Source organism: Pristis pectinata, chromosome 12 (genome assembly GCF_009764475.1).
Source record: "Pristis pectinata isolate sPriPec2 chromosome 12, sPriPec2.1.pri, whole genome shotgun sequence".
Taxonomy (NCBI): domain Eukaryota; kingdom Metazoa; phylum Chordata; class Chondrichthyes; order Rhinopristiformes; family Pristidae; genus Pristis; species Pristis pectinata.
In genome coordinates, this window is record NC_067416.1 from 31,117,913 (window position 1) to 31,141,640 (window position 23,728).

General features: G+C 39.3%; 1 protein-coding gene across 1 annotated transcript in view; it reads right to left on the reverse strand.

Moving 5' to 3' along the window:
• The window catches only part of fra10ac1 (FRA10A associated CGG repeat 1), a 44,772-nt gene that overhangs the window by 16,765 nt on the left and 4,279 nt on the right, over nucleotides 1–23,728 (reverse strand). Inside the window, exons 2-9 of the mRNA XM_052027470.1 lie at nucleotides 13,266–13,345; nucleotides 11,893–11,988; nucleotides 11,247–11,292; nucleotides 8,806–8,882; nucleotides 7,315–7,398; nucleotides 5,457–5,541; nucleotides 5,269–5,314; nucleotides 1,323–1,436 (exon numbers count right to left, since the gene is read on the reverse strand). Coding sequence (XP_051883430.1) covers nucleotides 1,323–1,436; nucleotides 5,269–5,314; nucleotides 5,457–5,541; nucleotides 7,315–7,398; nucleotides 8,806–8,882; nucleotides 11,247–11,292; nucleotides 11,893–11,988; nucleotides 13,266–13,345 — 628 coding nt within the window. The remainder of the gene's footprint in view (nucleotides 1–1,322; nucleotides 1,437–5,268; nucleotides 5,315–5,456; nucleotides 5,542–7,314; nucleotides 7,399–8,805; nucleotides 8,883–11,246; nucleotides 11,293–11,892; nucleotides 11,989–13,265; nucleotides 13,346–23,728) is intronic.

Sequence of the window (23,728 nt, forward strand, 5' to 3'; positions counted from 1 at the left end):
TGTTTTGACCACCTTTAGTTTCTTTTATTATTGCTGAGTCCTGTTAGCACTTGCACGGTAACTATCAAAAACCACACATTTAATTTTGATTAATGTCAGTGTTTGGAACTGTTGTGTAAGATGATGTCAAAGGGAAAAATAGCACAGGGGACAAGGCAAGGACCCACGTTATCCTGAGGGAAAAAGTGAACAAGGGATGACACAGAGGAGGAACAGGACTAAAAAATTAAACTTGTTTGCAGTCTCAGACATTCTGTTGCTTTGCTGGACAGGAACATTTGTATTAACATTAATGCACACAGCCTTACACTATAATGAAAATTAATTCTATCTTTACACTATTTCCCCTGCCTATGCCCCAAGAGATGTTATCCCCTCTATTTAGGAACATCAGATCTAAGCCAAGTTCAGCTGAAGGTTCTGTTTTACAGATGAGACTTTAAAGTGATGCTTTGTGTATTCTGGTGATGCAGAAAATGTCTTGGCATTATTCAAAAAATGGGAGGTGATTTAATCTATTGTACTCAAGCAACACCACTGAAAACAAGAAATTAATCGGTCATTCATCTCACTGTTGTTTGTGGGATCACATTGTGGCAAATTGGCTTTTGTTTTTGTCTACATTACAATTAATTAGCTGTAAAGCACATTGGGACATTGTGACTGAAAGTCAAAGACAGTTTGTTCACTCCTTCAAGAGTGTTTGTGCTGCATGTTGAGTGTTTGTGCGCCAGGCAGCCCAAAGCAATCAGAATTTCTACATTTTTTCCATTCTCTATTTTTTCCTAGTATGTATTATGTACCATAGCCTTCAGTCACACTGACCAGTTAAAAAGCCTGCCTGCCACCACCGGCTGGGCTGTGAGTAGAGTCAAAATCTGTCCAGTGCTGAGATTTCTACACAAATGGAACACAAAACATCAGCTTTCTTACTACACTACTTAAATGTGTCATGTTTCATTATTAAAGGTGTTTAACAAGACAGCTGTTCCTCATGAACTCAATATATAGGACTACATATATGGTATTCAGTAATTCAGGTGAATTAGGGAACTAAGAAGAGCATTTTGCTATCCCTTTCTGCGACTGACAGCCACATGTCACTTTTTGCATTCTAAATTTAAGAAAATAATCAAATTAGCAAGCAGAGTTAAAGCAAGACAGCTGCTCAAACAAATAACTGCTCATACAAGAAATCACCACATAGTCCTGCAGATTAACTGACTGGATCAGCAGGAAAAGATTTATACAGTGATGTCATCTGGACTAATAATTCTGGTCAGACCCAAATATAGAAATACAATGATAAAGATGTGACTCACTCAATTTCACAAGGGCGTTTCTTTTTTCCCCATGTTCTATGTATCCAAAGTTAACCTCCCAACTTTTCAGACCTTCTTTCTTATCACAGTGTTTGTTTCCACAGCAAAATTGACCTAAAGTTGGAAAAATATTAAATGAATTTTAGTTAATTCACAAAATCACTGCCACTTGATGATATTCTGACATTTTATCAATTCTTGAAGTTTTAAGATAATCATAACTTCACAATTATGTAGAATGCAAGGTTTTAATACAAAACACAACGGCAATAAGTTTGAAGAACAGCATTTCTCTATAGTTTTAGGTGGGCATGTGAAACATTCACTGGAAGAATTTATCCTATTTCTCTTTAGAAAATATATTAACAATAATTTCTGTTAAAGAGCAAGTGGTTAATGTTAGTTGAGAACACAAAATTTACTAAATGTTTGGTTGACTCTCTTCCCATTGCTTGCCAATATTATTACTCAAGACTTTATGGTCTATCTGATTTTTGAATAAATTTGTAAAACTACAGAAGATTTTATTAAGAACCTTCTTACTGTTCATATCCAAAATCATAGAACATAGAACACCACAGCACAGTACAGGCCCTTCAGTCCACAATGTTGTGTCGACATTTTATCCTGGTCTAAGATCCAGCTAACCCTTCCCTCCCACATAGCCCTCCAATTCTCTATCATTCATGTGTCTATCTAAGAGTCTCTTAAATGTCTCTAATGTATCTGCCCCCACAACTCTGCAGGCAGTGCGTTCCACACATCCACCATTCTCTGTGTAAAAAAATTACCCCTGACATCCCCCTTATACCTTCCTCCAATCACCTTAAAATTATGTCCCCTCGTGTTAGCCATCGTCACCCTGGGAAAAAGTCTCTGACTGTCCACTCGATCTATGCCTCTTATCATCTTGTACACCTCTATCAAGTCACCTATCATCCTCCTTCTCGCCAAAGAGATTTATATAAATTAAATACGGATTTCTGATGACTAGTGTTTGGTTTAAAATGCAATGATTGAAAATTATTTAGTAAACAGTGCCATAACTGCACTAAACTCTCAAAAATGCAAATTGCATTTGTTCTAGATTAACTCTGCAGTGGTTTATACAAGCTGACAATTAATGGCTTGTTCTTGTCCTTAAATGTCTCAGGCCTCTGCAGTAAATCTTCCTTTAATTCTAATATTTATATTAGTGCCAATGGGATTACATTTTAATTCACTCTTGAGTTTATCATTAACACGAACAGTACAAATTTGTCCCTAAATGACAAAACATCCAAGGTCATCATAAAAACTTTTATAAAAGTATTGGATTCGAATTCAAAATTTGTTGCCACTTCAAAAAAATGCCAAGGCAGTACTGGCTGAATAATGCAATAAACAGGATCATGTAAAATCAAATGTTCTTGACTTGCAGAACAAAAAATGTGAAAAATGCCTTGAAGTAAACTCATTTCAATGTCTAGTAAGGGTTCTGTTACTTATATAGCTTACAATTGAGTTAAGTTTCTTTTTCTTCTGTTGCACCCCATTTTCCTCCCGAAATCAAGGGCGACTTGTTTCCATTATGGTTTTCTGCTTCTGAGCTAGCTAATGAGGACAATGAAGGAACCTCAGACTCTTTGACAAATGGGGGAGGAGGTGGCTGAGGAGGCTAGCAAGGGGTAGGTTGTGAAGTAATGAGCTCCTTTCATTGCTTACGCAGAGGTTCTGTGTGCTTCTGATACATAGCCTCAAACTTTCAAGCGCATCCTTGTATCTTTTTCTCTGCCTGCCTTATAATCTCCTGCTACAACATAGCTTGGAATGCTGTGTCTGGTTTGGGTGTCTGGTGTTGGACTTGTGAACAACATGGCTTGTTGAACATAGTTGACTGAAACTAACTAGGGCTTCAATGCTGGAGATGTTGACCTGAGATAGAGAGCATAGGTGTTGTTTCAGTTATCCTTCCAGTTAATTTGGAAGATTTTGCAAAGACAGCACTGATGGGGTTATTCCAGTGCTCAGAAGTGCCTATCCAGGTCACTCTGTATTACAATCAGGCAGACTGACAATTTGGCCCACCAAGTCCGTAACGCATTTTATGCCGGCCCCCCCCATTCCTAAAAACACCCTTCAAATTCTACTGTTCATCTACACTAGGGGCAAGTTACAATGGTCAATTAACCCATGTCTTTGGGATGCGGGAGGAATCGGAGCATTTGTAGTGCTTCTCTGCTTCTCTCTTTCAGATTATCAGCCTTTGCAATACTGAGCTATAGACTCAGGCCTAGAAATTTGTTCACACAACTCCAAAAAATTCAATGTTGTACAGTGAAAATTGGTTTAATCTGGAGAAGAGCAATTTTGAACACAATTCTGGGTGTACTAGTGCCCGTTAGCAACTTAGACACCTGACTTTTCAGCCGATTTTTGTTTGGCCTAGTACAAACTTTCCCAAATTTCGTTAATAGTGAACACAAAAATAATTATCCTTCAGTAAGATTTTCAACCTCATTGATCTGATAGAGAACTTATTTCCTCAAAGAACAACATTTTTATGAATCCTGTTTCTTCTGAATCCATGCAACTTAAACAGTGAATGCTCAAACTACATTCTGAGATCTGTGACCTCCTGCAAAGTTAACATGAGTTTGAACTGCTTTGCTAAAGGCAGTCAATGTCAGTCTCAACTTCCTAGCCTCAGGATCATACTAGTCTGCTGACAATGATCTCTGCCGGATCTCACAGCTTGCTGCTCACTGTTGGATTAGTGAGATCAATTAAACTCCCTACTTGGGAAGATAATTTTTTTTGTATAGCCATTTGCCTGCTTTGCAGACTCCCTCAGAGTGCATGCATTAATGGGCTGAACTTATGTCCTTACAGAGACCTCCCTGCTGTAGCGCAGGAGGGTCTCCATGACCCCTTTGACAAAGAACATGCTTCTAGCAGGCACTGTTTATGACCAGCATGTCCAGGTCATTCTATTCTCGTGGGAGCAGTCTACACCCTCCTCCCATCGTTGCAATCCTCTCCTAAAGCTGGAAGAGCTACGTCTTCTTAAAAATTGGCTGCAAAAGATCACACCTGTTGACTAAATGTCAGCTTCAGGGTGGGATGGGATTATAGACAGAAATCTGACAATGCTGTTGTGTGAATCTCTTGGCTGAAGTTTTCACTCTTTGTGCAATTTCGCAAACAATGTTAACGTTATTTTTGTTTATTCATTTTTAAAAATTGTTTGTTTCACTAACAGGAGCCATCATTTATTGCCTTTGTTCCCCCTAAATGCCTTTGACATGCTGGTGGTGGTGAGTCATATTTCCAAACCACCTACAGTCCTTCTGGGGAATGTACTCCCATGATGCTGCTGGGTAGGCAGTTCCTGGATTTAGATTCCAGCGATAACTAAGGAATGGTGATATATTTCCAGCTCTGGATGATGTGCAACTTGGAGGGGAACCAGCAAATGGTGTTCTTCCTATCTGTCTGTTGCTCTTGTCCTCCTGGATGGTAGGGTCACAGATCTGGGAGGTGACACTAAACACTATCTTAATGCCTTTAAAAGACATTTCTAGCCCAAACTCTGCAAAGAACAAGAGTAACATTACTCAAACTCACTTCAGTAGGAGCCTTACAACCAGAAAATAGAACAGACTTCTGTGGCCATACTATCCACGTGAACTGATTCAGAAATGAAAGGCCATTGACTAATCCATTGCTCCAATCAGTCATAATATTTCTTCTAAATTTTCACCCATTTAGTTTGCTTATGTCCTTTAGGGAAGGGAATCTACAACCTCTACTTGGTCTGTGTTCAGATTTACACCAGTTAACTACCTTCTGAACAGGCTTAGCCTTTCGGTTCAGCGATAAATTGAGTGGGTCAACAAATATTGGCCCAGTCAACAAGCCCCAAATCCTGTGAACAAATAAGATTAAAAACTTTGAAAAAAAATACCTTTTCCTGAAATTACTTCTTTATCTACTCGCCACCGAAATCCAATCTGTCAGATAAGAAGGTAAGACTAGTCATATAGTAGAAACTATAGTCAAGGTTATCAAAATAAAATTAATATAGGGAACATCCATTAAAGCAAGTTCCCTCAGAAACATTTGATGACATATATATATATTCAATCAGCATACCTTATTGTGTTTATATTGGCTCAAATCAGCAATACAATATTCTTTGAATAATTTATCATAGTATTTCTTTGCCAATGCTTTCTCCCTAAAAGATGAAGAAATCTTGTTTAGGTATTCTGAAGGACACCATCTACATTTACATACTTCAATGAAAATTAAAATTTCCTTCAAATCAACATCTTTTCTCAAGGTTCCCAGGTCCAGAACAAGCAAATATCCACCCAGCTACATATTAAATATTTTTCTCGGGGTGTCAAATCAAGTTCTACCATGTCCCTGAGCTTCTCTTCCTAATTGCTCAAGTTATAAATGCAGATCCGCCATATTTCTATAACTTCCATTATTTGCCGGTCACTGAGGTGAAACACTCAAAACAGACTTGACAAATCTTCAAAAAAACTGTTTAAAGATTGAGAATCTCAAAATAATGGGTTGGACTGTGTGGATATTTGCTGGCAATTGTGGTTTAAACTGAATTCCTAGGAAATTCCAAGAATGCTCTGCAAGATCTAAGTATCTGGAACTTACTGGTGAATGCAGGAGGTTGAGTCTGGCAGTCTGCTTCATTGCTGGACTTCCCATAGACTCCAGTGGCAGGTTTAATCTTGTTGGGATTCCCCAGCATTACACTGGGGAAAATGACCACTCAGATTGGATGTCAGGTCAAACCTAACGCACTACCCAAGACACCAGCGGCTCAGTGAAGAATGCTAACAAAGGGGAAGTTAAGCTATGTTTTTAAAATATTTTGCTATAGTTTAATGTTTTTAATTATTTTTAAAATAATCATTACTCATTTTTATAAATCTTTTTACATATCTTTAATAATTTAAAAAATTGTTCACTTCCATTATAATAGATTTTTAATGTCTCTGAATGTCAGAAACATTTAAAACTATTAAAATGAATAATGATGTTCACAGCTGGCAATGCTCCAAACTCAGCTTTGGCATCCATCAGGGATGTTTTAGGGTCAGGGCCTTCACACTACCTAAGGTAATTGACTCTGATGTAGAATACCAGAAAGATATACCCTCTGCATCCACCTAAAAGAAGAAGAGGCATAAACAAGCTGCAATTGAACAAGATGGGTGGGTGGGGGATGTGGAGGTTATATTTGAGCTAACATGATCTTTTGGGTTGGTCTTAGATAACAATTTAATATACCAATGAGAGAAACTCGATGCTTTTAAAAGAAGAGTTTACTATGAATCATATGGTTATCAATGTACGGCTTTGCTAGGACTCTTTCACCTATCAAAGTTTGCATTTGTGTCTTAGGAGCTCATTGAACAGTTTCCAATGATGGCAGCAGATTTATGCAACTACTCAAGTGGCAATAGCTTAACCTACAGAACAATATATCAAATCTTACTAAATGATTAAAAATTCCAATTTTCCAATTTATATCCCTGGATGCTTTCGAAGTAAATACTTTAATATAATAGTTATTAAATCCATTGCAGCAGTTAACAAAAATCTGAAGACATGTAAGTAATTATACAAGTTATAATAAATTATAAAAAATCACTTCAAAGGCTCTACTAAAATATTGTAACAGAATGAGCTGACATACAATTCAAGAAAATAAAATTGTTTCCCCTTGGTACTTCGTTTACATGTTCTGCAGAAGCTCTAGCTAGTAGAAGCAATAAGTATAGCTGTAAATGCTAAGGATTAATGCCTAGGAATTCATTTCCTGTCAGTAGTGCTAAATTCATTACTTAGTCCATTGTACTTTGTCTCTGAAATTTAGTTCCATTTACTTCAATGGAACTGGAATTTGGAGATAGAAGCATTGTGCAATTGCCATAGACTGTGGATACATTTCCACAAGTCAGAAACTGCCTGTAATTACCAGTTCATATCAGCTTCATCATCTTCTGTCCATAAGAATCTATGGTTCTCTCTTATCACATCCAGATCCGTTTTATCATTCACCCTGCCAACAAAAATGTTCAATAGACTCAGCAATCATGGAGCCTTAAAATCCAAACATAAAACACATTGCAGTCTTAAAAAGTGGTACCAATACAATAAATTAGGGCTACAAGTGTTTGATTTGGATCAGCAAAATAGAAAAAACTATTTAGAATATGAACAAATTAGAACTTGTTAAGCAGCACAAGTCAAAGGAAACTCTGCAAGATTTCTGGTATTCTGTCAAGTCTTAGATGACACTGCAGCCAAAGCTTTTACACTATTTAGCTCAAATGGTAGCACAAACTAGCTTCAAATGTTGGAAGTTTACACTTCCATAGCCATTCTCTTTGGATACAAATGAAATAGCAGGATTCACCCCGAACACTTTTGTTCAGTGGACAACAATAGCAAATTGATGCCAAGTTGTAGCAACACTACACCTTACAGATCTTTTTGGAATGTTTTAATATTTCAGAACTTTTCAGAGATGGGCACAATAACATCCCAGTAGTTTCTTAGAAATGTCCTATCACACAGATCATTTGCAAAGTTATGTTACTAATTATCAAATAAACCGCTGATTTTTCTGTTTTGATTTTCCGGCAATCCAGTTCTTATCATGACAGACAAATGGACATATATATTGCTCAGATGATTTTCATTTTGAGTTCTGTTGCAGCAAAAAAATCAAACATTTACCTTTATCTCAAGGGAGCTGGGAAGGACAGGATATTTGCTATGTTACAGTCAGATCTCATTTACAGTACTGCATTCAGTTCTTAGCACCACAGATCTGGAAGTATGCATAGACCATGGCTTTGGAACAACACAAATTCACCACCATTAAAATCTGGACTGGAAAGGTTAGAATATGATGCCACATTTCATGAGCTTCTGTTCTTTTAAGTACAAATTAAGGATGACCTAAATTAGGTGCTTAAGATGACTAAAGGAATTGATAGAATAGGAAGGGAGAAACTATTTCCTATTGTAGGGGACTCCAGCAAAAGGAGCATAACTTTGTAATTATAGCTCAACCTGAGATTGAGGATTTCTCTTAGGCATGGGCAATAAGGTTTACCTAGACAAATGTAGGGACAGGAGGTATCAAAACACAAATTACCCATGATTTAATGGTGGATCTGACTGAGGAACCGAATGGCCTACTCCTGTGCCTAACATTCAGGACCTGCGTTCTTCTCTATTCCTTTGTGGGTTAATTGTTACGGATGTACAATTATAAATATCATTCACAGTCTTTACTAAGCCAAATATTTAGTTGACTTGTCTTGCTACTGTTTGTACTTCAAACCTAATTAAGGAGATTATTTTCACAACGTGTCAATGTCATCAGCAGCACATGCATTGCAAGTTGAGCATTACTTACAATAATCAATTATTAAAACATTTCTTTTTGAACACTTACGTCGATCTCTTTAAGTCTTCTTTGGAGCCACCATAATAAAGCAAATAATCATTGATGTACTTCTTGTGTCGGGCATACTTTAAGAAGTTAAGAAAACTGACACTTTTCTACAGATGGCAGCACCACCACAAATATATTTCAACAACACAGTAACTGGAGCTTGACTCAAAGAGTGAGAAATAGTGATGCTACGGAACCAAGTCACGCATTACATTAGCAGGTGTATTCATTATCAAACACAATCATAAGGTAACATAATTAGTAAAATTATTTTCAGATTCTGCCAACCTAACATTAAAGGTACCAACAAGACATAGCATATCCATAGTTATTTATTCTGAAGAATAGAAAAGCTTCTCAGAAAGCGGAATTTTAAGTATCTGATGCCAAATCGCGAACAGCACTTTGCAGAAATTATTTCATATATTTGATCTTCAAATCTGAATTACAGACATGAGACATTTGTACAATCTTTGTATCTAATATCCTCAAGTCTGCCTATAGTTTGAAAATCACAAAACCTGCAGATGCTGGAAGTCTAAAATATAAACAGAAAATTCTGGAAATACTCAACATGTCAGACTGCATCTGTGAGAAGAGAAACAGAGCCAACATCTCAGTTTGTAAGAACTAGTGTAAGTACCAGTTGTGACAAGGGGTCTTCGATCTAAGGCATTAACTCTATTTCTCTTAGCACAGATGTCACCTGACCTGCTGAGTATTTCCAGCACATTCTGTTTTTATTCTGCCTATAGTTTGCTGCAATAGGTTGTCGCTTTCATTCCACCTCTAGGAGATTGGTGGTGTTTTGTGAAACAGAATTTTGTGTTGCCAGTTTTTGTTGCAGCTGGATGTCTGGAACTGTTGTTGCAGAGTCAGTTCAAAGTCAGAAGGACAACAGTTTTCCATCAACTGTTCCAATTTTTTTTCCATAACAGCAAATGCAAGTATTAAAGAGGATATCATCAACATCTGTGTTTGAAAAACAACATCTGGATTCTGCAATATTTCAATTCAACAATTAAACCAGTGCTCCTTTATCCTATTTCCTACAACCAAAGCCAGGACTTTGACAATAAACAAAAGATGTACTCAAGGCGTCTAAGTAACAATCTAAACCTTCATGCCAGCATCAGCTGTGAGAAGGTTAACACTGCAGAGCTTTTGCAGCAAAACTGACGAGCTTAAAAGCAGCTGATTAATTGTTCAGAATAAGAACATATTCAGATCAATAACACTCTGACCTAATGCATATTATGGCTCATGGTAGCATATTGTTGTAGTATGTTACTTTTCCCACTGGAAAGCTGATAATGTTTCTCATCGTTTAATTGAAATGACTATCATCACATGATATGGGTATGCCTTAAGATAGAACGAGAGTTTTTTCTTTGAGCTCGTCTCAGCCTTTTCCACACTGCCAAACTAATGCTCATCATAGTTACTATGCTAGATCTGACCTGCTGACTGCAGTGCCTGCTCTCTGGCACTCACTGCTTCAGATGGGGAGAGCTTGTCTCACTAGACCAGAGAGTGAGTAGGTATCAGGTGGGGTACTGTTGAGTAAACTTCAGACGATGGTTTGGCTTCTGACATTCTGAGGATATTTATAAACTGTTGATGCAAATAATTAAAAACTATGAATTGAAAAATAATTTTGTAAGCTTAATTTAAAAAATATCAACTCACTTGCAGATAATTGAAAAATTTAAATCAAAGTGAAATAAATTAAAAGCATACTTTTCTCATCTGCAGACTGGGAATTCCTAATGAATTAAAAAAGGTCTCCAACCTAGCATAGGATCAGAGCAGCAATCCAGCCATGTAATGCTGGGAAAGCCCAGCAAGACTGGGCTTCAATGATGGATTCCATGTGGCATTCAGTGATAGAACAGCAGCAGTGCCTGAACTTCCCTTCTCTGTTGCTTCTAAGATGAAAAAGTGCTGTTCCACGTGCCATTTCCAATCTTGACAAGGATGAATCCAAAGCTACATTCTCATTTTTTTCTAAGGTCACAAAATTGTCAGTCTCCTCATCTTAGGTGCTTCTCTCAGCTGATAACTTTTCCAGTTTGAAAACTCAAGCATGGCATTACCAAATTTCTCAGTTCCTTTCGTCTTTTCAATCTTGCTGGCATCCTACAATAAGGCCTTTATCTTTCACCATAGTTTCTTAAAACAAAATTCCCTAAAGCAGTTGAATAACAACTTCATAACTAATTTTTGCCTTAGTCTTATAATTTTTATAGATTTTTATAGCATCGATATTCTAATTACAATTATAATATTTTTGAAGAAATGTGTTTGAAATAAATATCCATGTTTATATATGCAAGATCAATATATTTTGTTAGTTTTATTTTAACTGTAAAATCCTTCTTAAGTTGCTTCTCCATTCACTATTATGAATTCTGATAGGTGATCTCTGATTTCAAGGATACAGCATCCATAGCAATAAGATGGAAACGCCGGTTTCTTGCTTCTTCCCTATTAAAATAAAAACGTTTCATGAATTACAGAAAGCAAGTTTGCTTACAGTTTATATAGCAGAAGAAAGCTCATGTACTGTTCTTCACAGTCTCAGGACATCCAAAAATGTTTCATAATCAATAAATTAATTGTGAGAGGTAATCAGTTTTGTAAGCAAATATGGAAACCAATTTGTGTACTACAATGTCCCACACACAGCATTACCTTCATATTGCTTGGCTAGTACTTACTGTCCCACATACAAGAACTCCCTGCTCTATAATAAAGAATCACAGAATCATTCACATCTAGCTGCAATAATTCCCATATCCTAAACTTCAAAACTGTTGTTATCCTTTGTCTGTGGATACTGCAACATAAAGAACAGAAGGGTTGAATTGACTCATGTGACTAAATGGTCCAATGCAAGATTTGCACAATCTGCTACAAGGGTTGCAAGTGGATGGTATAGTTTGAAAGCTACATACTTTTTAAATGCTGTATTAGCTCATTAGTTTGTTGAAGGTGACAGCAGTTTTCCAAGGCAGATAATCTATTGAAGTAATAGCATGTTAAAAATGTACTTGTTATCAGAAATCCTTAAAAAAATGGTTTTACCTGTCCCATTCATGAGCTGCAAGTTGCTTGTGGGGTAATCGAGTGTATTTTTCCTTTTGGAATGGCTTTTTAAATACTGTAGCATTATTTCTTGTCCTGGAATTAAAAATGCATGTATGTCAACTATTTAAGGCATCACAATGATCAGCAAAAAATGGCATTAAAATAAACAAATTACAATCAAAACTCTCAACACTAAACAATTTCTACAAGCTTCCAGTACTATTTGATAAGTGTACCTTAAGAGAAAACCAATTAACAAGCACTAATTTATTCATATTTGCAGTCCTATAAAAATAAGAGGTAAAAGTTAACTTTCAACGAGATAATTAAGGGGAAACAAATTCTAAGGTCTTAAATAGATTGGGCATGTGCTTGAATGAGCAACGCATAGAGTTATGGAATATGCAAGCAAGTGGGATTAGTATAGACAGGCATGATGGTTGGCATAAATGCGGTGGGCTGAAGGGCCCGTTTCTTTGCTGTACAGGTCTATGACTCTAAGTTAGTTTACACAAAATGAGATGTCAAGTTTTGTCTGATGATCTTCCTCGAAGCACATTGGGTCATTTAACTATGTAACAGGCACTTTATCCACATAGATGATGCAAAATAAATATTATCAACTATATATTACCAAATAGTGGATGTAACCATTCGAGAAGATGAATGTATTCTTAACAACATCCTAGCCTAACACATTAAAAGCCTTGTAGAAATTTTTGCTGTCGCTCTTAGAAATACATAGGTGCCTGACTAGTTCTAAAAGACAACATCCAAAAGGGAATACATCCAAAATTAACACTCTTAACCATTGTACAAAACTCTTTATTTTCAGATGGCCTTTCCAATTCTGCACAATAACACTCTGAACCTTCATAAACATTTATCTCCCTCTTTTTCCCCCAATCCCAGTCACATACCAAAGAGATTTCCTTTCCAATCTTCAATAGCATTGTCATTCCTTTTTGTTCCCAATCCCCATGCCACTGTTCAAAATAAACACCCTGAATACCTACACAGCACTATTCTTCATTCTTTCTGTTTTCAGTTTCTGATATTCTTACCTTTTTATTGCTTTCTTTCAATCTCTTGATTTAGTTCAATATCTGCTGTTTGCCAGAAAGGAGGTTATAAACTACTGCTTAGGTAACCTGTATGCTTCACTTGCATGCCATAATTCAGGTCATTGTTTCTGTCAAGGCAATGCCTTCTATGTAAAAGTCACATTCTTCATTTGAAATAATATCACCAATTGAAGTATCAGATTAGTCATAATTAAATAACATTTAAACAACTACCAAAATAAATATTTCCAGAAGATGTGTTTCTTATACTGTGGTCCTTTTGGATAAAGGGCAATTGTACCATACCTTTGACTTTTACAGTTAGATGTCTCTGCTTCATTTTCATCTTCACTGAATTCTGAATCATAACCCCCAAGACCATGCTCCTGTGGACAAAAGAAAATACTAACTATGGAACAAACATGCCCTTTTAAATTTCAGGACTTAAAATGCTTATTATTCATCGTGTGTTTATGTTTTAGAGCTTTATTTCAGAATAATTGAAATTTATTCTGCAAAATGGAAACTTTTTCGGTTGATCCCACTTTGCACATTCCTGCTCTTCATGTGCTCATCCAAGCACCTTTCAAATGTGTTGAAAGTTTTTGCCCTATCACCCTGCCTAACTACTCTTTGTATGAATGTTTTCTTCTGCAATTCCCCACTAATTCTTTTACCAATTAACTTAATTTTACATCCCTCAGTTACCAACCCCTCATCCAAGGGAGATAGATCCTTTCTGTCCATGCTTCTTAGGGGAGATTTAATTGACTTTCAGATCACTTGAAGAAGACTTAAACTTCAATTAAATTCGCCCTAAGAATTGTTTGACCTTATGAAAACAACCACAGCCTAGGGAGTCTCGCCTCATAACTATAATTCGCAAGCTTTGATGACGTACTCATAAATCATTTCTGCACTCTTTCTGATGTTATTGCATCCCTCCTGCATCAGTATCCAGAACTCACACAGTAGCCTAACTGTTGCTTTATACAATTCTCACATGACCTCCCGGTTGTGTGAATGATCCCCATCACCACCCATAAAAAGCAAATCATGTACATCCTCAAACTATCTGAAATAATTTACAACAATAAATCTATAAATATGTATTAGCTCAATCTAGAGACCACAAGTAAAATTTTCACTATTCATTTATTCTAGGGGCTTTTTTAGTAAAGATACTTCTGTTCCTTGTACTTCCTAGGATCCAGGGTATATCTGAGCTTTTCAGTCCTCCCTGGAGGCATCACCAAACATTTTTCAGGATTAAATTCCATCTGCCATTGCGCTGCCTATCTTGTCAACTTGTCAATATCATGCTGTAGTCAAAAACTATCTACTCACTCTCAACAATATCATCAATTTTGGTGTCACGTGTGAATTTAGGAATCACACTTCCTACCTTCACATCTAGTTTATTAATATTTCTAATCTCAAAAAGGGTCCTAGGATCAACCCCTGCAGTACACCACTGGTCACAGGCTTCCAATCGCAAAAACAATGCTCAACTGTTACCCTCTACATCCTATCACCAAGCCAGTTTTGGATCCAATTTTGTAAATTGTCCTGGATCCCAAGGGCTCTTATCTCTTGGACTTTCCTTGATTAATCCCCACCTCTCCAACTGCAGACTAATCCTATCCCTCGTGATTTTTTCCAATAATTTCACTATCACTGAGGTTAGACTCATCAGCCTGTAATTGTCTGGCTGCCTTTCTTGAATAAAGGTCTCATATTTGATGTCCTCTAATCATCTGGCACATCCTCTGTGGCAAGAGGTTTGGAAATTTATGTCAGCGCCTCAGCAATCTCCTCCTTTGCCTCCCTTATTAGCTTGAGTTACATTGCATCAAGCCCTGATGACTTATCCACTTTTAAGCCAACTAAAGAATCTAGTATCTTCTCCTTTTCAAAGGTAATTGGTTCTAGATTAATACTACCCACCCCCACCAGTCCCTGAATTCTTCAACTAAAATATCTTTCTCCATTCACTTGGATTCATCTAAGACCTCACCTGTGTCCTCCAGCTCGATGCATAAACTGCCACGCTGGTCCTTAATGGGCTCTACTCTTTTTTTGGTTACCCTCTTGCCCTTAATATAAGATGCTTTGGGATTTTCTTTATCTAATAATGCTTATTCAAAATTCTATTCTAAGTCACACGGAGCTGGTGCCGGAAGAGTGGCGACACTTGCAGACTGCCGACAGAACACTCTACACAAAAGATGCATTTCACTGTGTGTTTCAATGCACACGTGACTAATAAAGATCTGATCTGATCTGATCCTCTCATTCTTTGGTGGATGATTGTAAGAGCGCACTGAAAGCCTGCCAATTCCAGAAGCAAAAAGCCAAGAATTATTTTAGGTCATTGCTGGCTTAAATGCCATGATGCAACTAATAATACATAATGATCTCCCAATGCAGAAGACTAATTTGAAGCCAAGCCAATACTGCTTTATAGCAAGATAAAACAGGAAAGGGAGAGGGCAATTGAAATGCATTGTGGCCAGGCTGCGCCATAGAGCAGGAATTCGTCAACAGCAATACTGATTATTTTCATGGAATGTCCAAATCTTCATGGCCATAAAAGCAATCAAATACTTCCATTTTCATGAACAGCATCAACATGAAAATGGCCAGTGATGCACATTCCTAAAATGGTGCCTCCCGGGTGCCAGGGTCAAGGACGTCTTGGATCAGGTCCACAGCATTCTGAAGGGGGAGGGTAAACAGCCAGAGGTTGTGGTACATATTGGTACCAATGACATAGGTAGGAAAAGAGATGAGGTCCTGAAGAGGGAGTATAGGGAGCTAGGTAGGAAGCTGAAAAGCAGGACCTCAAAGGTAGTAATCTCTGGATTGCTGCCTGTGCCACGTGCCAGTGAGGGTAAGAATAGGATGATTTGGCAGATGAATGCATGGCTCAGGAATTGGTGCAGAGGGCAGGGTTTCAGATTTGTTGATCATTGGGATCTCTTCTGGGTAAGGTACGACCTGTACAAAAGGGACGGGTTACACCTGAACTGGAGGGGGACCAATATTCTTGCAAGCAGGTTTGGGAGGGTTTAAACTAGTTTGGCAGGGGGATGGGAACCAGAGTGATAGGTCAGAGGTTGGTGCATTTAGTGTACAAGTAGATGCAGAGTGTAGAAAGACCGTGAGGAAGGATAGGGATTTAAAAGGGCAAAATTGAGGTCAGTTGGATGGCTGAAGTGTGTCTACTTTAATGCAAGAAGTATCAGGAACAAGGGCGATAAACGTAGAGCATGAGTAAGTATATACAACTATGACATGGTGGCCATTACAGAAACTTGGCTGTCACAAGGGCAGGAATGCCTGCTGGATATTCCGGGGTTTACATGTTTCAAAAGGGACAGGGATGGAGGCAAAAGAGGTGGAGGAGTGGCTTTGCTGATCAGGGACAGTGTCACAGTTGTAGAAAAGGAGGATGTCCTGGAGGGATCGTCTACTGAGTCAGTGTGGGTGGAAGTCAGAAACAGAAAGGGAGCGATCACTCTATTGGGAGTATTCTACAGACCCCCCCAATAGCAGCAGAGACGCTGAGGAACAGATTGGGAGGCAGATTTTGGAGAGGTGCAAAAATAACAGGGTTGTTGTCATGGGTGATTTCAACTTCCCGAGTACTGATTGGACCCTCCTCAGTGTTAAGGGGATAGATGGGGCAGAGTTTGTTCGGTGTGTCCAGGAAGGATTCCTGACACAGTATGTGGAGGGCCGGCTAGAAGAGAGGCCATACTGGAGCTGGTACTAGGCAATGAGACTGATCAGGTTTCAGATCTCTCGGTGGGAGAGCATTTTGGAGAGAGTGACCATAACTCCTTGACCTTTACCATAGACTTGGAGAGGGCTAGGAGCAAACAATATGGGAAAGTATTTAACTGGGGGAGGGGGAATTATGATGCTATTAGGCAGGAACTTGGGAGTGTAAATTGGGACCAGATGTTCTTGGGGAAGTGCACAGTGGAAATGTGGAGGTTGTTTATGGAGTACTAGCATGGGGTTCTGGATAGGTTTGTCCCATTGAGGCAGGGTAAGGATGGTAGAGTGAAGGAACCGTGGTTGACAAGAGACGTAGAATATCTTGTCAAGAAGAAAGAAGCTTACCTGAGGTTTAGAAAGCATGGATCAGACAGGGCTCTGGACAGTTACAAGGTAGCAAGGAGGGAGCTTCAGAATGGACTTAGGAGAGCTAGAAGGGGGCATGAGAATGCCTTGGCGAGCAGGATCAAGGAAAAGCCCAAGGAGTTCTACATGTATTTGAAGAATAGGAGGATGACTAGAGTGAGGGTAGGACCGATCAGGGATAAAAGAGGAGACGTGCCTGGAGTTGGAAAAGGTAGGGGAGGTCCTTAATGAATACTTTGCTTCAGTATTCACCAGTGAGAGAGACCTTGACAATTGTGAGAATGGTGTACAACAGGCTGATATGCTAGGGCATGTCGACATGAGGAAAAAGGATGTGCTGGAACTTTTGAAAAACATTAGGATAGATAAGTCACCGGGGCCAGATGAGATATATCCAAGGTTATTATGGGAAATGAGGAAAGAGATTGCTGCGCCTTTGGTGATGATCTTCGCATCTTCACTCGCCACAGGAGTAGTGCCAGATGATTGGAGGGTGGCAAATGTTGTTCCTTTATTTAAGAAAGGGAGCAGGGATAACCCTGGGAATTATAGACCAGTGAGTCTTACTTCAGTGGTGGGCAAATTACTGGAGAAGATTCTTAGAGAAAGGATTTATGGGCATTTGGAGAAGTATAGGCTGATTAGGGACAGTCAGCATGGCTTTGTGAGGGGCAGGTCGTGCCTCACAAGCCTGACTGAATTCTTTGAGAACGTGACAAAGCACATTGATGAAGGCAGACCAGTGGATGTGGTGTACATGGATTTTAGTAAGGCGTTTTATAAGGTTCCTCATGGAAGGCTCATTCAGAAAGTCAGGAGGCATGGGATCCAGGGAAACTTGGCTGTGTGGATTCAGAATTGGCTCGCCTACAGAAGACGGAAGGTGGTGGTAGATGCAGCGTATTCTGCCTGGAGGTCGGTGACCAGTGGTGTTCCGCAGGGATCTGTTCTGGGTCCCTGCTCTTTGTGATTTTTATAAATGACTTGGATGAGGATGTGGAAAGGTGGTAAGTTTGCTGATGAAACAAAGGTTGGTGGTGTTGTGGATGGTGTAGAAAGTTGCTGTAGATTACAACAGGATATTGATAGAATGCAGACCTGGGCTGAGAAGTGGCAGATGGAGTTCAACCTGGAAAAGCGTGAAGTGATACACTTCGGGAGATCGAATTTGAGGGCAGAATACAAGGTTAATGGCAGGAATCTTAGCAGTGTGGAGGAACAGATGGATCTTGGGGTCCACATCCATATAGATCCCTCAAGGTTGCTGCGCAGGTCGATAGGGCTGTAAAGAAGGCGTATGGTGTGTTGGCCTTCATTAGTCAGGGTACTGAGTTCAAGAGCTGAGAGGTAATGTTGCAGTTCTATAAAACTCTGGTTAGACCACACTTGGAATATTGTGTTCAGTTCTGGTCGCCTCATTATAGGAAGGATGTGGAAGCTTTAGAGAGGGTGCAGAGGAGATTTACCAGGATGCTGCCTGGATTAGAAGGCATGTCTTATGAGGATAGGTTGAGTGAGGTAGGGCCTTTCTCTTTAGAGAGGAGGATGAGAGGTGTACAAGATGATAAGAGGCATAGATCGAGTGGACAGTCAGAGACTTTTTCCCAGGATGAAAATGGCTAACACAAGGGGGGCATAATTTTAAGGTGTTTGGAGGAAGATATAAGGGGGATGTCAGAGGTAAGTTTTTTACACAGAGAGTGGCAAGTGCACGGAATGCACTGCCAGCATAGATTGTGGGGGCAGATACATTAGGACATTTAAGAGACTCTTAGATAGCCACATGAATGATAGAGAAATGGAGGGCTATGTGGGAGGGAAGGGTTAGATAGATATTAGAGCAGGATAAAATGTCGTCACAGCATTGTGGGCCGAAGGGCCTGTACTGTGCTGTAATGTTCTATGGTAACATTCCTGTTACTTCAGGGAACCACAGATGAAGTATTGAAATGAGCGAATTGTCGAGACAAAGAAGTGCTCACCCACCAGTGAATCACTGTGACAGAAGCAGTGTGAGAGTACTAATCTTGGGCAGTTGGTAATCATATACAAAGCAGTTTGAGGTCTCATTAATACCAAGTTCTACTGGTGAGAGAAAATATATACCATTTTGAACTCTTTTTTGCAATGCAATGTGTGATGTCATTTGTAATCTGTCATTTTGTTTCCTAAACCATTTTATAAAACCATTAATCTAAAACCAAGAATGGTGCAGTAGCCAGTGCTGATGCCTCACGGCTCCAGCAACATGTGCTCCACCAAAATATGACAAATAAAACAGAAAACAGGGCAGAGCTAGGGTAGGTAATAGGAAGCTTTTCCTCATATTACTGGCATCTATAGCTAGAGGACATATGTTTATAGTAGAGGATAAGAGGCTGAGAGGGAATTCAAGGAGATACTTTTTCACCCAGAGGGTGGTTGGAATCTGGAGTGCACTGCCTGAGTGGCGGTGGTGGAGATAGATATCCTCATAACACTTAAGTATCTGGAAGAGCACTTGAATTGCCAAAGCATAATGAGCCAAGTGCTGGAAAACAGAATTAGTACAGATAGATACTTTACAATGTGCTTAGGCATGAGGGCAGAAGGGTCTGCTTCTGTGCTGTGTGACTCTAAAATGCTGGATATACTCAACAGGTCATTAACAGAGTTAATGTGTTGGGCTGATGATCTTTGAGCAGAACTGGAAACATGAGAAAACAAGCATGAGGTTGCAGAGAAGAAATATGGGTGAAGAAAACGAAGGGAATGTTTGTAATAGGGTAGACACCAAGAGGATCCAAACACACAGATGCTGTTGGTGCCATGCAAGGGAGGGTAGAGAAGCATTGTTAATCATAACTACTCTGTCTGAAGAAGACGTAAATAGAGAAGATGAATGAGGCTAAAGAGGACAAAACTATGCTGTAACTGTGAGATGCAGAACATGGGAGTTGCTGAAATACTGCAGATCAGGTAGTATCTCAGGAGAGAAAAAAGCTGAGTTAATGTTATAGGCTGGTAACCTTACATCAGAAACAGTGAGGTGTGATGTGACACAAACTTCAAAGGCTGACACTCTGAAATCATTGAATTTGATATTTAGTCCCAAGGGCTGCAATATACCTAGGTGTATAGTTAGGGTGAATGGTGTATAAAATCATGAGGGATGTAGATACGGTGAACGCACATAGTCTTTTTCCCAGGAAAGGGGAACTAAAAACTAGAGGGCATAGGTTTAAGGTGAGAGGTAAAGGAATTAAAGGGAACCTGAGGGGCAACTTCATGCAGAGGTGGTGCGTACTTGGAATGAGCTGCCAGAGAAAGTGGTTGAGGCAGGTACAATAACAACATTTAAAAGATATTTGGATAAATGCATGGATAGGAGAGGTTTAGAGGGATATGGGCCAAATGTGGGCAAATGGGAGTAGCTTGGTGGGCATCATGGTCGGCATGGACATGTTGGGCTGAAGGGCCTGTTTCCATGTTGTGTTACTCTATGACTCTAAGGAAGATGAAATGCTGTTCTCCTAGCTTACTTTGGGCTTTGTTGCGACAACATAAGAGGCTAAAGACAGAAAGGTCAAAATGAGAGTGGGATAAAATGTCACAGGCAACTGGATGATCAGGTTCACCCTTGCAGATTAAACCAGTCACCCTATCTGCATTCAGTTTCTCCAATATAGAGACCACATTGTGACACTAAATGCAATACACTAAACTAAAAACAACAAGTGAACCGCTACCATATACAGAAGGGCTGTTTGGAAATATGGTTGGTGTAAGAGAAGTAAAAAGGCAATGTTGCATCTCCTATGGTCACATGGAAAGAGCCGTGAGAAGGGAGTGTTGTTAGTGGTAAAAGAAGATCAGAAAGGGAGACACAGAGGGAAATGTCCCTTCAGAATGTTGAAATGGGAGTTGAGAGGAAGATATGTTTGGTGGCAGCACTTTGTTGAGGGTGGTGGAAATTACAGAGGACCATCCACTGAAAGATATGATGGAGCCAGAGAAACTAGGAGGATGGAAAGGTGTCCTCATTGGGAAGAGGTGTAGTGAAGATAATTGTGGGAGTCTGAAGACTTATAATGGATACATGTTACTACGTTATCCTCTGAGATACAGATAGAGAAGTCAAGAAAGGGACAGATATGGATATGGACCAAGTGAAAGCGAAAGCAGAGTGGAAAACAGCACTTATGAATTCTGTAAAATTGCAGGAAGTTGTACATCATGTACTGATAAAGAGATAAGGGAAGGAGTCCTGAGTAGGACAGAAACAAGAAACAGGCATAGTTTGGAACCCTGGGAGGTGTTTTAGCCTGTTCTCATCCAAAAGAACTTATTTCTTCCTACCTTGTTCCATCTGTTCTTTCTCCCATTGTTCATGCCCTGTGACACCTCTGATGCCCACTTCCACTTTGACAGTTTCCAGTTTCCTAGGCTAAGCTGGCTCATTTTCTCCATGAACATCCAACACTTGCGGGCAGCCACAGTAATGCAGCTAATAGAGCTGCTACCTCATAGCTCCAGTAACCTGGGTTCAATCCTGAACTTAGTATCTGTGTGGAGTTTGCCATTCTCCTTGTGACCACATGGGATTCCTCCAGGTGCTCCGGTTTCCTCCCACGTCCCAAAGATATGCAGGTTAGTAGGCTATGTGGCCACTGTAAATTGCCCCTAGTGTGTAGGGGAGTGATAGAATCCTAAGGGAGTTGATGGGAATGTGGGGAGAGTAAAATGGGATTAGTGTAAATAGGTGCTTGATGATCTGCATGAATTCGGGTCTATTTCCATTTTATACGACTCTATTACCTCCACAACTCATCCCACATCAGAATTGCCTAAGGGCCCTTCACTTCTTACTTGAACAGAGGGCCAATCAGCCGCCATCCACTTCGATGAGCTCTATCTTGCACTAAACAATTTAGCCTTCAACTCCGCTCATTTTTCATTTTTTAAAACTTTTTTATTTATACAGCATGGTAACAGGCCCTTCCAGCCCAACGAGCCCGTGCTGCCCAATTACACCCATGTTAACCTACTAACCTGTACCTCTTTGGAATGTGGGAGGAAACCCACGCAGACACGGGGAGAACGTACAAACTCCTTACAGACAGCAGCGGGAATTGAACCCGGATCACTGGCACTGTAATTGCGTTATGCTAACTGCTATGCTACCATGATTTTCTCTAAATCAAATGTTTAAGGTTTTTTCCTTATTTCATTTGCTGATTCTATCCACTCTCTCTCGTCATAGAATTACACAGCATCGAAAAGGCCCTTTGGCCCACAGTGTCCGCACCAACCATCTACACTAATCCCACTTGCCTGCATTAATTCCATACCCCTCTATGCCCTGCTCATTCAAGTACCTGTCAAGATGCCTCTTAAATGTTATTACTGTTCCTGCCTCAACCATCTCATTCCAGATACCAACTACGCACCTTATGCCCTCTTACCTTAAACCTAAGCCCTCTAGTTTTAGACACACCTACCATGGGAAACAGACACCTGCTATCTATCATATCTATGTCTCTAATAATTTAATATACTTCTATCATGTCACCTCTCAGCTTCCTTCACTTCACGGTAATCAGACTTAGCCTATCCAATCTCTCCTGATAAACCCTCTAATCCAGGCAAAATCTTTGTGAATTTTTTCTGCACCCTCTCTAGTTTAATCACACCATTCCTGTAGTGTAGTGACCAGAACTCCACACAACTGCTCTCACGGTCCTACTGACTTTCAAAGGACGGCAAAGTAACTCTACACTGGCTAATAGGACAAACCAAACTGACTGACATTGAGAAACTGCTGACTTTCAGGCTTTTATTATGTGAGTTTATCCTCCCAATCCCCAACAATGGCTAAACAGAGGATAATTTTAGATTAAAAGTACAGCTCAAAAAAATTCCAGAATTTGTGTGGAGGGCATTTTCCAATTCACAAAAGAAAGCAGATTGATAAACCTTGTCATCAATGACAAGCTATTCACTCTGAAAGCTATCAGCTAGTTTATGTCTGCGTGTCAAATTAACAATGAAGAAACATAATGCAGATGGTTAGGCACTAATAAGAATATAATCTAGGTGTCCAATCCGGAACTGATCATGTCACTAACCACAATCATGGAAGAGTATCAATAGTATTTGAGGAAGATATAATACAATTTGAATAAAACTATTTGGTTAAGGGATTCCAATTGTCTGTGTTGTAAGTTGCGAAGTTGAACCACATTAAGGGACAATAAACTTGGTAAGATTCTATTCCTACTGCTTATGTTCAACTTGCTTCTGACTTCTGTGTATGTGTGGCCAAATGCAAAATCCAAAATGACCTGGAGGTTAGATGCCAGTACATCTGACCTTCCAGTCTACTGCTGAACTCAACTTTACACCACAGCTGTTTGGCATATAAACAGCCACATGATTCATTTCATGATGTAAATGTTCATGTAAGTGGCTTACTTATTTTACCACTTAATTTCTTTCTAGTATTTCACAATGCTTAATTAAATGTTCTCAATTTTATTTATAATTATTTAAATCTATTTGTTTTTTTTATGATTCTGACTATCAGATATTAACAGTACAAAAGCCTTTGACAGGAGTAAATTTCAAAGGTTGTCAGA